General features: G+C 35.8%; 2 protein-coding genes across 6 annotated transcripts in view; one reads left to right on the top strand and one right to left on the bottom strand.

The window, feature by feature from the left end:
- Positions 1-16919, top strand: part of LOC143729596 (uncharacterized) — a 700608-nt gene that overhangs the window by 300635 nt on the left and 383054 nt on the right. The window lies entirely within an intron of this gene.
- dnajc5ga (DnaJ (Hsp40) homolog, subfamily C, member 5 gamma a) lies at positions 1219-16882 on the bottom strand. Of its 5 annotated transcripts, none has more exons than XR_013199995.1 (7): positions 16699-16844; positions 13209-13342; positions 9193-9406; positions 8304-8466; positions 6266-6348; positions 3602-3728; positions 1219-3170 (listed from the first exon to the last, which is right to left on the bottom strand). XR_013199995.1 is itself a non-coding variant. In XM_077220627.1 (7 exons), the coding sequence occupies exons 2-5, from the start codon at positions 13331-13333 to the stop codon at positions 6269-6271; spliced, it is 582 nt and encodes a 193-aa protein (XP_077076742.1). In that variant the 5' UTR covers positions 13334-13342; positions 16699-16882; the 3' UTR covers positions 1219-3170; positions 3690-3728; positions 6266-6268. The 5 variants fall into 5 exon arrangements, 4 of the variants coding, with proteins under 4 accessions (XP_077076742.1, XP_077076743.1, XP_077076744.1 ...); XM_077220627.1 differs by having other exon boundaries at positions 3690-3728; positions 16699-16882; XM_077220628.1 differs by lacking the exon at positions 3602-3728 and having other exon boundaries at positions 16699-16863.

Here is a 16919-nt window from a genome sequence, read left to right as displayed (position 1 = left end):
TTAATGACCCTACAAGTTTGATTAAACCATCAAAATATGAAGTAAATATTTTATGTATTTATATATATTTTTTTTGTTTAGAAAAAAGGTCAACTACAGCTACAGGTTTTATTTTACTATGCAAGACAAAAGTGCATAGAAAAACAATAAAGCTCACAGGCAAAAGCATATGTCGACTAAAACCAGCAGTTGTTAATATTTTGTTGGTTCTCTCTTGCTTTTGCATGTGCTCATAATTTCTTTGTTTGACAGCCTGGCCAAAAATTGTGTCAGCACAATTTGGCATGTTTCATTGACTTTCATCTCAATAATATGCTTACATTAAACACATTTTTTTAAATAATATTTGAATAAAGGGAGATGTCGTATATTTCCCTAGGCCTTACATCCCCTTTGGCCCCTACTGTATAGTAGACACATTTTCTATATTATAAAACTTACAGTTCAGGTCCTGGATGCTGATTGGCATATAGGTGTGCAAAAATACACAATATATTGATTGAAACATTTAAATGAAAAATCCTTAAACGGGATGGGTCACCCAAAAATAAAAAATAATCTACTCGACCTCATTTCGTCCCAAACCGGTCTAACTTTTTTCTGTTAAACATGTAAGATATTTTGAGTGTTGTATTTTTGCAATGGAAGTCAATATTAACCAAAACTTGGTTACCACCAGCATTCTTCAAAATATCTTCTTTTGTGTTCCACAGAAGACAGAAATACATACAGGTTTGAAGTAACAGAATTCTCAGTTTTGGGTGAACTATCATTTTAATATTGTCATTATGCAAAAAAGCAGGCCATGCTATATTGTGAATATAGTGTTTGCTAACAGGGTTGCATACAAACTGTGTTCACAATTTAGCACAGGCTGCTATACCTTAACGTTCAGAGAAGCCGAAACAAATCATTGTCAAATCACATGACCCTCACCATCATTAAATCTGAGTCTGCACTTCCTGTTAAGTATGTTGTAAGGACTGGTAATGAGCGTGTGGAGTTGTACTCTAAGCTGATTACAAGCTTATGGGTACAACTATAGCACATAAAGCAGCAGTGCGAAGTTAACCAGATAGCAGACATACGCTACCATTCATTTCCAACCAAAGCCTAATAGTACCAATTAAAAAATGAAAACCTGAAAGCAATGTAATCGCAACATGGACGTAAACTTGTGAAAAGCTAGTTCACAATAAGAAATCACTCAAATGCAAGTTTTTACAAATCCCCATTTATTTAATGAATTCAGATTCAATAATATAAACACAATTAAATATGTGATGCATTACGTACCATGTTGAATAAAACAGGAGGAAAGTAACAATGTAGTGCCGTGGTTCTTAGCTTTAATTTTGGCCATTGGAATATTTTCCCCCACATAATCAAGTTATTACTCACAGCATCATAAAACTTAATATGTGCACTGGTGAAGAGGCCAAGACCTTTCAAATGCTTTAAAATCATTTCCACCCAAAACAAAGTGCCAAAAAAAAAAAAAAATTTGATTGCTGTAATGTGCCTTGTCCATTGAAATGAAATGATCCAGTCAGCATGGAAATGTACCATTGGAAAAAGTGAAGAGAAAAATGTTGGTTTGGAAGCAGATCATATATCACAATGCTTTCTAATGAATGACTGCCATCATCTCTTTATCTTCTGGCAAGTTTATTCTCTGAAAGCAATATCCAGTTTTTACGGGGAAAAAGAAAACATCTTGGCTATAAGAAAATGCCCCCCCAAAATGACAAACAGAACAGACAGATGATCGTACACTACTTGAAATTGACATTACTATTTGCACACAGAAACAAAATGGTGCACAATCCAAGTATATACTATGGCATTCGGAACAACAATTTATAGGGAGAACATTTGGCATCTAATGTACTGACTCTAATGTAGGGTTTCTAACAGTAACCTGACTATGGTTGAGTCTTTGACATTTAACACAATGGGCATTTCCTTATTGCTAAAATCAGGAGTCTCTTGCAGATCCCAAATTTCAAAACGAAGTTTACACAGTGCATCGTTTGAGTCAAAACATGTCATACACAATCTCAATTCTGATATATTAAAAATAAATAAGATCATTAAAAATATTTGCGTTTGTCGTCATATACCTTAAGGGCAAGAAGAAAGCATAGGTTTGCTCGATGATTTGGGATGGCGTTCATCAAAAGCAGTGTTAATCCCATTTGAACAAATTAAAAAAATTCACATTTACAGATATTCTTGCTTTCTCAGTTGATAAGTAGCCATAAGGGCTAAAGCCAGTAGAGTTGCATTAGAAGCCTCCTATAAAAGGTATAGCGGGAAAAAAACACCTTTCACCAGCATATTCAAGCGACTTGATTTTTTGGAAAATGTACGACCATTGCACACGGCACATCAGATGACATTTGAGGCGTCTGCCTTAGCTTTGGTCAGAAAGAGACGTTACACAGCTATGTCTTGCCATTTGATTAAAATTGACCGATTCAATCTTAAACGATATGCAACAATGCAAATGTAACGTGAGAACAAAAAACTCCATTCTGAAGAAGCAAAAAAAAAAAAAGTACCATGTTATGGCTCCACTTTTGGATGAACAGAAGTGGGAGGGGTTTTGCACACGTTCCTATGCTGTATAGTAGAGGCATGCTGATATTGCTTTGCATGCACTCACATGGTCATTCCACTCACATCCATGCTTCTAACACAAAACAAAATAAAAATTGAAATAAATAGCCAGAACCAGAAAGAAACACCCCAAAAGTAAACCCACTTCCCTCCTGGAGCAATGCCCAATGGCACCAGTCTCATAGCTTTTGGAAATGAATGTGTGGTTACAGATAAACAGACAGACATACACACCAGTGGAGACACAGATAAAGTGAGATTGGGTTCCTTGTCTTTTGGCAAACTGTCACTCGTTTGCAGTGGGTCAGAGTCAGAGTATGACGCAGTGGCACAGTTTAGTCCTGGTGCCGTGATGCCCTGCGATCAGCATATTATGTCAGGGGCCTTAGAGTCTATCAGCAGAACCCCTCGACCTGATGACCGGGACCAGGAACAGGCAAGGGTGGCTCAATTCTGGGTGTTGTACACGGACTGGCTGGCTGTGAAATGCGTGGACTCTGAGATGTTGATGGTGGAACTGGGCTGGATCCAAACAGGGAGATTTGAGCCTATAAAATAAATAATAAAAGGACAGAATTAGGATGTGGATAAAATGTCTTTAATTACTTTAGCAAAACTACAAAGCAGTGGCCAACATGTATGGGTTTTGGACAATGTCAAGACGTATAAGTATGTGTAGATTTATGTATAATAAATTTTTCAGGATCCATCATCCATTGATTGTTGGTACTACCAAGAGAGAAGAGACGAGAGAACCACCACTTCTCTTCATCTTCCGGGTCTTCAGAATTATCAACAGGCAGTGATAATCTCGAAATGTCCAAATATCAAAATATAAATGTCCAAATTTTTTGCATGAAGCCATCCCTTTTGAGGATTAGACAGCAAGAGGTACAGAACTGAGACGCGTTACCAATAGGTTTAATGGTGTGAAAGATTTGTGGGTTTTGCTAGCAGGAAATGTGCACACTAGGCCTACACTGTTCTCTATAGTAGTGAAGCACATCAGATGTTGTTTCTTGGGAATATGTCCAATGTTGTACCCAGCTCTGCTCCAAGAAACGTACCTCCCTTCCCTGATGCAGCACTTCCAAATCACCGCCCCACTAACGGACAGCATCCACGTGCAGCAAAGAATAAAAATAGAAAAATGTCTTAATCAATTTGTTCATTACAATTATTCACTCCTAGCAATACATTAAAAATGAAAACAAAACACTGTAAACCTTGTTTAAATAACAGAGCTAAAGAAACAGAAGTGTGACACGAAACAGTAGTGGGGTGGTAAAATGGGCTATAGATGGAGATGTGAGATGAAGATGACATTGGTGAACAGATGGCTGCGATGACAGGCCAGCGGTGCCTCAGTGCGAGACGGCTCGTGATGATTGCGTTTCTATCGATCACATGCACCTGCTTTGACAGCTTTGCTTCATGCTGACGCAACCTTCCCAACAGAAATCCCAATTCCTGCTGACTCATCCTCGCACACACCGGCATATCCTAAGATCCTCTAACATGGTGGTTTTAATGCAGGATAATAAAAATTTATGAATTCCTCATCATTAATTACATTTGTGTTACAAAACACATAACATGTAGCAATGTTTAACCAGTGTGCCGTTAGTTTCATAATGAACCAAATATATTGAAAAACTTCTCATAATATCATAAAAGGTCTCTAACAGTGTTTTGCGCCATTGCGTTGGCAAAGTATACGTCAAACGAACTAATATCGAAAGTGCGATATGGCTTTGTGCCCGCAAAATGCAAAAGACGGCGATTTATTTAAATAAGTATATCTGTTTGCGCTGTGTGTTTCAAAGTGAAGTGCACACTTATCTCACGCGATCAGCTTGTCACCCGGTGTTTTCCGCCCCTCAGAACGGCTCAGTTCCCAGTGAATGAATGCAGTGAACTTCATCTCTGCACGTGTTGTGAGTTAGCGTGCATTCGGGAACGTAGCAGGCACCAGTTACGCATTATTTCCAACATTATAATGGGAAGATGATTACAGCATTTCACTATATTTCTAATGAGACGCATTTGTAAATCTGGTTTTCCACCAAAATAAAAGCTCTCAACTGCAGTTTCTGTTAAAATAATGGCACAAGAGTTTATCTTTAGTGATGAAATAAGGACAAAAGTATTGTAATTTCCCTACTGTAGCGTAAATTAAATAAATTCATTTTCATAAACAGTGCATTTGATTTAGAATATATGGCTATTACTGTCATAGAATAAAAATTATTATTATAACTACATTCTAATTGTAAGGCTTCCTAAAACACTAGTGTGAATGTAATGTAGACTGAGACACTATCACAACTAAAAAGAGGGTTGAGGCCCCTTTAATGTCAATTCTCTGATTTTTTTCTTTGTTCAATTTGCACACTGAACATGGGTTGCATATCTTCATTTTGAACTCTCAATGAGCACCAGATTGATGAATTTAACTATAATCTTTTTATATATAATCTTTAATCTTCTTATATATATATAGCATACACTACTATTCAGAAGTTTGGGGCCAGTAAGATTTAAGCTTTTGAATTAAGTCTATTATGCTCACAAAGTCTACATGTATTTGATAAAAAAAATGTATAGTAAAAACAGTAATATTATGAAACAGTATTACATTTTTAAACACTTTTCTATTTTAATATATAATTTACTCCTGATGGAAAAATGCATTTTCAGCATCATTACTATACTCCAGTGTCACATGATCCTTCAGAAATCATTCAAATATGCTGATTTGCTGCTTAAGAAACATTTCTTATTATTATTGAAAATGGTTGTGCTACTCAAATTTTTTTTTTTTGCATATTATTTCAGGATTCTTTGAATAGAAGTGTAAAAAACAGCTTTTATTTAATATAGAAATATTTTGCAACAATGTAAAAGTCTTTACTGCCCCTTTGATCAATCAAATGCATCCTTTTTAGCTTCTTTAAAATATATATATAATATTTACAATAATATTTGAATAACTCTTGATATTAATACTTTTGTTAATAATAATAATGTTAATAAATGATGAATATATTAAATATTATAAAGTTATTAATTTCTCAGCTGTGTGGTCTGGCAGGCACTATCATAAAGTAAATGGTCAGATGGTGTCCGTCCACCTCCTGTTCATCAAACTCCAATACCTACAGGAGGATCAAAGTACTTGGTAGAAAAAAGCTCGGCCTGACAACATGCAAAACAAGGACATCCTGAGCACGCACATGCAAAGCTTTAGGTTCATGCATGTGCCTAGTAAAGCAAACGCAACTCAAGATCTCCAAATAATGCAAGTCACTGGCTTTGGGTTTCAGTTCATTGCATAGTGTTTCAGTGCTTAAAGTTCCTTAAAAAGTAAAACATTTAATCTACTGAATGGACAGTGAAAGTACTAGCACCGATTAATAAGCCTCAGTGAGGTCGTCAAGAGGTTGGGCCTTACAATGTTTAATAAAGTCTGAAAACCAGATTCAATGACCAACTCAAAGCCGTTGTAACAGAAAATGCGAATATCCAATGCTGCACAAATGTTAGTGAAAGACAATGGTGTGAATCATGGACAAACACAGGGCTTTGTAGGTAGACATTCACAATGGAGTTACTCATGCTGGCGATAAATGTTTAGTCTTACAAGTCATTTTGAATCCGGTAAAGCTTCACTGCAGATTTCTGGAACAGGACTAGGTATAGGCTGGACAATAATTATTGTTTCACCTGTCGAGTAAAAGAGTAAAACCATTATCTGACATTACAGGTCACATGAAAGTTTTCATTGTAATGTACTCTCTCACAGCTGAAAAAAAAGCTGGTGGTTTATACCTTTAAATGTAAGCTTTAAACATGTAAACAATCCACTTAGTTTGCACTAAATTCACATTAAGGGCAATATCTGTATGATTTACTCTGTATACAAATGTATATAGTCTACATTTTGTAATATTCATAAATATATAAAAAATGGCACTTAAAAATACTGAAGTTGGCATTTTTAAGAATAACAGGAAATGTAAATAAAATCCTAACCACAAAAATAAAACCCCAAAAATGTCGTCAATATTACAGGACTGCAACATGCCAGTATTTCTTGTCTACTTAACTTGACTGTCATACATTTGCTAGTGCTAAATTTAGACAATAAAATTGACCAAACACCTTGCGCTTGCACTCTATAAATAATATAAAAGCCATATTAGCATCAGGAAGACAAGAAGTGCTCAGTACCCAATGTCCTAGTTGACTGATACATGCGTATCTTGAACGATCAAAGCCAAGATAAGTGAAATGAGTCCTGTCTCATTTGACTCTGCAGTTTATCTTCTAGTTGAATTTAATGTAGACACCTTCAGGTCATTTCAAACACTAGATTAGACTGGAATACAACACTGGACTATTAATATAAAATGTAGTGAAATATTTGAAGATGATGGGTGATTGTGACGTTTCAATTTTATATGAATCTGAGGCAATCCGTCTTCCATCATGTCCGCAGTAATATTATTTATCCCATATTTAAAGGACTAGACAGAATGATCCATCAGAACTGATTATACTTGACAATATTCAACTTCTTTATTTTTTTCAATTTGTTTTGATGTTGAAATCCCTCTCTCTAAGTATGAGCATTAATAATAAACAACCCCTTAGAGGACAACCCAACAAAAGCACTGACATCTATATAAGCGAAATCAGAGTTATAAATAGCTGCATGTTTATTCTTTTTGCTTGATCTGGTAAATGTGTTCCTGCTGTACATGCCACCTGAGCAACATCACGTGTCTCTACCGAGTCAGCAGAGACGATCAGACACCTCAACTGCGGATGAGACTTTAGCAAAGACTTTCTAGTCTTCCCTTGTAAAAAAGAGACATTATATAGTCAGCAGTGCTATATATTAATAAATTAATTTAGTTTATATAACTGCAAGTTATTAATTTAAAAAATGTCTGCCTATAAGTTTATACATGAACAAAAAAAAAGAAGAGTAAGATTATACTCCATTTGGGGTCAGTAATATTTTTTTGCAAGACATTAATGGTTTTATTCAGCAAGGATGCATTATATTGATCTAAAGTGACCATAAAAACATTGTGATGTTACAAAAGATTTATATTTCAAATAAATGCAAAAACAATTAAGCAGGAAAAATGTTTTCAACTATAATAAGAAATATTTCTGAAGGATCATGTGACACTGAAGACTGGAGTAAATTATGCTGAAAATGCATTTTAACATATTCATAAAAAAATCCTAATATCTCACAATACTACTGTTTTTACTGTTTTATTATCAAATAATTTATCAAATTAATCCAGCTTTTGGTGAGCATGTGAGATTTATTTCAAAAATATAAAATCATACCAACCCCAAACTTGTAAGTGGTATATTACGTATATATAGAAATTCAAAAAAGCACAAATTTCTGAAAGTAATAACTTGCAGTTCAATAATAATGATGTTGCTTCGGTGGCCATTCTGACGGATTAAGTGAGTTAATTCAGTGAAAGATTCATCAGCAGAGTGATTCAAACAGCTAATTCCAGAGATCATAAGCCTTTTGAACAATTCCCGACATCAACAAACTGCCAGATACGCGATACATTAGTCATCCACCTAGTGTTACTAGAGTCAGACCAAAACATGCTCCCCTTCCTAACAAACTCCAGGCTCACCTCCTCCTCCATCCTGCTCTGCTTTGATCTGGGCCTCCAGGTCTTCTGGGTCCACGTATTGGTAGTTGTCATCCTCCTCTGGTGGTTTGCACTTTCCACAGCAGAAACAGCAGCAGCAACAGCAGCAACAACAGGAGAAAACGGCACAGCACATGACCGTAGCCTGCGGAAAACACAGACCTCTCTCTCAGAAAGGCACATGTTGGAAGCTTAAAGATGCTACCACCAGCTACTACTACTCAGTCCTAGTCGGCCAGTCACTATACTGACATTGCTGGTCAGTCACTATCATGCTAGAAAGCTGAAACACAAGGGAAATGATTGGCAAAAAACTAAGCACATCAGCAAGTATTTATAGTTATGTAGATCAAAAAGAAACAGAAAACTGATGCATTTTGACTCAGACTCAGCTGTCTTACTTTCTGTATCAAGCCTATTTGAGAAAATGATTGCATGTGGATCAAAAGCCACCATCATCTGTTAAGTAAATTCAGAACGTAGCATCTCAAAGAGAACAAAGCTTGCTAAATAACATCTGTTCTGCTCAGATTATGGTAGTGGTTTGGAGTGACAACAATTTCCTTCTGAAATCATTCTGCTCTTTTCTCGATTCCAGGTTTTCTGGTGACAGCAACCCAGAGTTCGCACAGTCTGCATTGGTATTTTTTGATCGCTGTATTTCCAATAATATTTTAAAAATTCTTAGAATTCTCTTGGAAATCTTAGAAAAGAGATTTTCTTTTTTCCGTGCCAAGCAAACTCCTTTCATCAAAACGGCATCTCCGAGTAAGGGAATGTCACCGAATAGTGTCAGTGTAGATTTAAGTAAAGACTTTTTTTTCATGCAACTGTAAATAAAACTTCTGTTTATAGGGAATCAAGCGCTCACCTTGAACCACCACTTTGACATGAGGAAGTAGTATTTGACACTCTCTTCTCCGAACTGCTCGGACACGTAGAGCCCCATGGAACCATACTCATCATAGATTTTGCGTTTGGTCTCATCTGTGAGGATTGAGTTGGCATTGTTGATTTCTTTGAACTTGTCTGCAGCTTCAGGGTTTTCTGGATTCTTGTCTGGATGGTATTTCAGAGCTAGTTTTCTTTAAAAACAAAGAATTTTGTGTGTCATGAATCTTTTGTGAAACCCCGTTTGCAGTGCAAACTCAATTAAAATTATTAAAAATTGTTAACAGATATTAGCAGATATTTTGATATGGCTTCTATCATGGTCAATGCAAAGTACATAAAAATGAGTGTAACTTGTTCCCAGGACAAATTCAAACAAATTGAAGGGGACCAAAAAAAAAAATGGAGTAGCTATGTCAGAATCAAGTCAAATGCTTATTGCCAAGTAAAAAATAGAGAATAGTGAATTAGAATAATGTTAAAAATAATACAATGATGGACATAAAACATAAATTGTTAAAATATATATAATATTTTATAGCTAAATTAAATTGCAATTTAAATAACTTTTTTAGAAGTTAATGAAAAGAACATTACTAACCATTACGTTAAAATCACTTTTGTATAAAATGAGTATAGTTTATAATATATTGAAAAATTTATATTGATATCCTAAAATAAGACAAGACAAAATTAGGTAATATATTTCGTGTAATAATTGGTGCTATGATAGCAGTGCTATGATAAAAACAGGTTAATGAGAATTTTACAACCATTTCAAAATAATTCTGAAATAGCAAATTAAAGGGGACGGGGTTATGACATAAATTAAATTTGCCTTGTTCTTTTGACATAGAAGAGGCCTTTGTACCATTAAAACATCATGCTTCGGAAGTAAAATGTCCTCTTCATTACAAACAAAGCATTTATTTAATCAAGCTCCAAACACAGCTTGTTAGGATATTGCGGGATCTGTGACATCACACGGGCAAATACATTTGATAACAGTGAGGGTCTCCGAGCGACTCAGTTCATTATTAAGAGGCTGGTTAAGCGCATTATTAATGAGAAGAAACTCATTCAGTGCAATCTCTGTGCTGTATTCTTACACCAGACAATTCAAATGTCACGAAAGGCTGTTTCAGGTCTGTTCATTCATCTCTGTAGTCTGTTCAACTCCACACTGTTATCTTTCAGAGACACATAAAGAGTGTGTTTTGTCTCTTCGTGTGCATTTGGCTCCCAAGCGACACACAAGGAAACATGTGCATTTCACATGTACTCACATGGAACGAGAATGAGATCGTTTTCTGAGTTTAACAACACACACTTTATTTTAACGGTGTTCCGGATTGCGTCGGTGAATTCACAAGAAAGCTTTTGTTGAAAGATGAAGTGGCAACTGCATTAAATCTGACATCAGATGCATCACAAACCACAAGTAAGATTCCATAATGCTTAATTTGTCTGTAAATGATGGCTTTATATTGATAATACTTTCCAAACACTTAGTCACATGCAATAGCGAGTGGCCATTGATATCGTTCCCTATGCAATGGCACTAGCCAATCATAACAGTGGCCCTTTACAGACAAGCCTTAAATGAGTCGTCCTTTAAAAACAGATCATTTCAGAATAATAGTTGTATGGCACATATATACAGTGGTGGACGTCAATTACTTGAGTTAATGTACAGATAACTTAAAATGTTACTCCAGTAAAAGTTTGAAGTACTCCTTTCCAATTATACCCGAGTACAAAAGCAAAGATTTTTAATGCACTTAAGTGTTAAAAGTAAAAAGTACTGATCAATGAATGTTTGTTTTGTAATTTTATATACTTAGGGTATATACTTTTACAATAATTTTATATTACTAGTGCAAAGTGCCCGTGCAAAATCATTTTTTTGTATGTGTTTTTAGTAATTGTTGGTTTGGTGTGTTTGAATGCTCATTGTTACAATTAAACAGCAAAAGTTCAGTGACATTTTTATTTGTGCATGGTAGAAAGCAAATACTGATACTGACATAATGACATACAATAAATATGGAAAATTGAACTACACGATTCAGCGAGCAGTTACACGGTGAACTCTGAGAAAACGCTTGAGGAAACAGTTTGTGAATAGGCTACTACAAATGATGGCCGTGAATAAGATATAATATTCAGAAGTAAACAGTGTAGCTGACTTAATGTTTAGCTGAAGGTTGTGGTTTAAAAATAAACACTGACATAAACACTCTAAGTGCTTCTTTTACCGATATATTTAACGAATATTATTCGTTTAATAATAATTTAATCTTTTGCATTTCTAATCCAAACAACGTCAAACTTGGCACTGCACTTACTTGTGCCCGTAGCAAGACACCTGTCAAGTTTGAAATCCATCAGACTAACGTTTCGAGAGATATGCAAATAACAGACACACAGACACAAAGACAAACATTCCTGTAATTTATGTAAGGGTTAATGCCCGACGAGGTGTCCATTGTCAGGTATTAATGGACCGTCCGTGAACCGTCCGACGCGCAGCGGAGGCCTCCGCCGAAGTCCATTAATACCTAGACAATGGACATCTCGAAGGGTATTAACCCGCTTATACCATGGTCACTTGCCAAATAACACATTTTTAAAACATTAGTTTATATTTTAGTTTTACAATCGAAATCGATTTTTTTTCCCTGGCTACGCCTGACGGTTTATTTAGCAACCGGAGATATTTATAGTCCGCTCAGCTCATAGAACCCTTCAGTTTAACTAACTTACGAGCAAGAAAGTTAACGTATATTTATTTTCATGTAAGTTAGGCTTGTCTAGCCTTGGCGGTACACTTTCGTTTTTTTTAACCTATAATTAAAACACACAGGTAGGCATAGTTACTTTTTCTCTTTTTTTCTTGTGTTGTTTTATTTACAATCTTTCCTTCTTCAGCAGCATCCCAGTCATCAAAGTTGTCAAATTCTCCAAAAAGGTTAAAGGAAATAACGAAGTCGCTCATTGTTGTATTAGTATGCTATGTATAACGGCTAACTAGATGTTTGTTTTGATACAATAAATTGTAAACGGATACTTTGACTGCCTGTTGCTATGGTTACTCACAGCTGATGTAGCCAGCGCATTTATTTATTAATTTCGAACGGTAACCAGTCAGTTTCACCAGAACTCCTTTACTACGTGTCCTCTATCACTCTTTAATGGACACCCTACAGCCAATCAGAATCGAGGATTCAACCAGAACATGGTATAAAGATAGATATATTTTATATAATCCTTCTGCTCGAAATACCCAGGGGAGGGGGAATTGCTGGGTCTAACATTATGAATTATTATGAATTGTCAGTAAGGAAGATTAGTGGATGCAGATACATAATATGTAATGTGTGTTGATAGACGTCACATACAGGCAGGGCTAAATGCATAACATTTTAAATTGAACGCTATGCAACCATACTAATTTTATATCATTTGAAGATGCTACGGCAGTGGGGAAGAATGCAAGTGCAAAAGTTGTGTTTTTTAAAATTAAAATGCACGCCGTTGTGATGGTGATATGGACATGCATTCAAGCATTACAGCTTACCCTTTTAAAACAGATTTAGTTCACAAACAACGGACAGATGTGACCTAAAGATGAGTTTCATTTACAAGAATCAATCCTAAAATTCATCAATTGTAACTTACTTTTCACTTCATCAGTTGTACGCACACTAAAGTTCTGAGGATGTCCTGATGCTTGGCTCATTTTGAATCAGACTTGTATTGAGTTAACTAGAGACTCGCTCTGAACGGATCATTGAATCAGTGAGTTGTTGACTCGAGAATAATCCAATTCGCAAAAGAATCATTCGTTGAGGTTTGCAAACCGATTCACCAGGTTCATTGAAAAGAATCAGCTCATTCACGAATCGGACACAGCTGTCAGAGCACTTGGCGATTTCTTCATTAAAAAAAACAAAACGATATGTTTTTATGAAATGTAGTGGAGTACAACGGTACCTGTAGGCTCTTTTAATGTCCTCTGCTGTGGCCCCTTTCTCCAGTCCCAGCACCTTGTATAAACTGTCCCCTGTAGTGGACATCTTCCTCTGAGGCCTGTCAGAGGGCGGCTTGACATCTGCCATGATTCAATGCTAAACAACAGCAAAAAACAGACAAAATGATGCATTCAACAAGTTAATTGCATCCAATGGGAGCTGCTCTTCGAACTCTTCTACGGCAGCCCATTATTGACACACGGAACAATGTACACAGCCAAAGCAAGCAGAAAGCACTCGGCACTATTTTAACAACACACTGTGCAAGTACAAGGTGTGGCGAAGGTGAATTCTGCTGATGTTGAAATAACAGGTGTAGGTTTCGGATGTTTATGAGCAATCAATCAGGAAATGACTTTAACACTACTAAGAAAACATTAATAAGATGTTTGCACTCATAATCATAGGATGTACCAGCATGCAACGGTGGGAAGAACAACGGCTTCCCGATTCTCATAACGCCTTCGCTAAAGAAGATTATGTTTTGCTGATCTCACAAACCCCATGTTGACAAAGGCTAATAGACGCTTGTATACACATGACACCTTTCCTGATCATGAAAGCCCATTTTAAGTGGTTTAAACACTGAACATGGATCTTTCTGAGAAATACCTTCACCTGAACCACATCACCACCATTGAGAAACTAATGCTTCTCAAGTTTAAACTGGTAAAAACACACATTCTGTAGTCATTTATAATATCACAAAAGAATTGGTTGCAGACATATCCGATTAGCCACTCAATAGCAAAAAAATCACAATTTTTATATTTCAATAATGATTTGGTACCGAAGACAACTCTAGTCTGTTTTGAACTTTTCATTCATCAAATGATCCTGAAAAATAACCTAGCACGGTTTCCACAAAATAATAAGCAGCACAAAGGGTTTTCAACATTGATAATAAGAAATGTTTCTTAAGCAGCAAATCATCATATTAGAATGACTTCTGAAGGATCATGTGACACTGAAGACTGGAGTAATGATGCTGAAAATTCGGCAAAATATATAAAAGTAGAAAAGAGTTATTTAAAATTTGTAAAGTTGTAATAATACTTTCAGATTGCTGTTTTTATTTGATCAAATAAATGCAGTCATGGTGACAATAAGATACTTTGTTAAAGCACATTTAAAAACGTACTGACCAAAACTTAAATTATTTTGTGTATTTATTATTGCAAATGCAAAACAAACAATAGACACTTGAATTCATCATCCGCAATGCTCCATGATGGAGGGCGGTTGCTGCTCACGTCTTTTACAACAGTTTGTTTCCATGGTAACAGGGATTTCTCTGATTGGAATTATGGGTAGTTCTTCAACAAAAATCTGGCAATTAAACTCTTGAGGTGATTTCTACAGAAGTGACTTGCACCTTTTACAGAAGCTTGAAAGGTTATGTTCTCAAACATTTTTTTTTTGGGAGAAATGAACAGAATTTTACATCCAAAACTCAGACTCACAGTCTTTCCAAGTTGCAAACCCCTAAGCCACACTGACTTTTAAAGCTTGAAATAATTTCTATTCATCCATTCAAGAAAAGTTTAGAGCCAGTTAAGAGATGATCACACAACTAGAGATATAATAACAGCCTGGTAAAACAATCATAAGACAGATTCACATTTTCAATTAAGGTTGCATACACTAGAAAGCTAACCGATCACCCGTATCCGACTGCAGCTGTGTGAGCTTCAGATGAGCCTCTGTTCATCAAGCTGTAAGCTTATCTCAGGCTTAACTCAACAGTCAGTGTATATTGGATGAATCTAGCGGCTGTGCCAACGCCTGATGAGAACACACACTAATCACACAGGTCACTTTCTTCCAGATGATGACAACTGGCTCAATGCTCTAAAATGAACCGGTCCGACATGATGAAGCTGACACAACTTTATATGCCATTTCAATTCAAAACTAATGCAACATACCAGTTCAAAATCGTTGGAAACATGATCAACAATATCTTTAAAAGTCAAGGCAGCTAATAATAATAACAACAACAACATGATTTTCATAAATCTGCTAATCATTTGAAGACATGTTGCTTTGGAAGTCCTAATCTATTACCTATATTCAGCAAAAATGCATTGAATTGATCAAAAGTACCAACAAAGAATCATGAAAAAAAAACAGTTTTCACAAAAATATTCAGCAGCACAATTGTTTTTAACATTGATTGATATTAATAAGAAATGTAGGAGCAGCAAATCAGCATATTGTACTGAAGGATCACTGAAAACTGGAGTAATGATGCTGAAAATTCAGCTTTGCCATCACAGAAATAAATTACGTTTTTACCATAAATTAAAATAGTAAAAACAGTTATTTAAAATTGAAATATTTCACAATATTACAGTATTTTGATCAAATAAAATAATAAGATATCTAAACCTCTCTAGAAGCATTGGACTTTGCTGTTTTTTCCCAACATTTGATAGATTGTTGGAGTTTATGACCAATGCAAAGGCATTAATACTTTAGTTAAAACAGGACTTAATGTCTTTGAAAGGACCAGTGGGTGATGTATATACATCTTTATTATGTGAATCGAGATTGATCACATTTCATTTGCACACGTTTGGGTCTGACATCAATGTTCAATCTAAATGGTCGAAACATGTGGCTTGTTCAGCCAACCATTATTGGGTAGATTGAACAATAATGACATGTCTAAAAAATGACACTACTCAAAACAACAAAAACAACTTTTTAAAATGGAGCAGAAAAACTATTTATTTGAAATACATGTGATATAATTTGCTCAACTTCATTGGCTTTTACAATAGTTCTACATCAATATATCTGAACAAAAACACGTGTTAACTCTCCTGTCACCGCATCCAAACACATCTGGGATGAGTCTTGTGACGTCACGCGTTCATTGATAAGGTTTATTTTTATCCTGTCGTGGATATGCATCCGAGTTATTATCATAGTCATATTTATTTACATTACTTGCTGGCTGTCGTAACGGGAGAGTGTCCTTGTAAAACTATAATCCAGTCTTAATCCAGTACAGATTACTATCCCCTTCAGACCCTGTATTTTCCTTAACTCTTCACTTTAACCATAACCTGTTCGGTTTGACCTGGGCAACATATACTAGAAACAATATTTAAGATCAGTTAACATAGGTACACATGGAGTTTATTCATCTTTATTCGGGTTATTGGATCTGGATGGAAAGCACGAAATTCGACCGTCTAATTCATACCTAATGTCAACAATATCACTTTGAATATAAATCTTCTAGCAAATTTACATTCATAACACAACTAATATGAAATTCATATACGATGCTGACTGGTTTATAGGGTCATTATGAATTTGCAATTACTTTTATCGATGAAGCAAACGGCTGACTAGGCAGTTAGCATTAGCAGGTTTAGCAACGATAGCAAATTTGTGTGGATTTTAAGATGCACATTTAAGCACAGTCGATTAGAACTCACCTTGAACAGGGTGGTAATGTGATATAGTCAAATGTGGCTGAATCATAGAGGACTCAGCCGAATGGTTCTTTAGATATCCTATGTACAGCTCCTCATTGCTATCGCCGCATGCATGTCCTCCCTGCCTTGAAAGCGTAGACCGCTCTGAGGACGCGCTTGATTACTGGAGTCGACTCTTTGAACCGAGTCTCCAGCATGTTCGGCTCCCTTGAAATGGGAAT

This window comes from Siphateles boraxobius, unplaced genomic scaffold (genome assembly GCF_051911475.1).
Source record: "Siphateles boraxobius isolate OS27281-9 unplaced genomic scaffold, OSU_SipBor_1 8, whole genome shotgun sequence".
Classification (NCBI taxonomy): Eukaryota; Metazoa; Chordata; class Actinopteri; order Cypriniformes; family Leuciscidae; genus Siphateles; species Siphateles boraxobius.
This window is presented reverse-complemented; position numbering and strand designations above follow the sequence as displayed.

Coding starts and splice junctions, on each gene's coding strand:
- dnajc5ga (XM_077220626.1), bottom strand. CDS start 13,333: ATGGCAGATGTCAAGCCGCCCTCTGACAGGCCTCAGAGGAAGATGTCC. Junction 9,407..13,208: donor GACATTAAAAGAGCCTACAG/GTACCGTTGTAC, acceptor TTGTTTTTAAAG/AAAACTAGCTCTGAAATACC. Junction 3,171..8,303: donor AGAGCAGGATGGAGGAGGAG/GTGAGCCTGGAG, acceptor TTTATTTTATAG/GCTCAAATCTCCCTGTTTGG.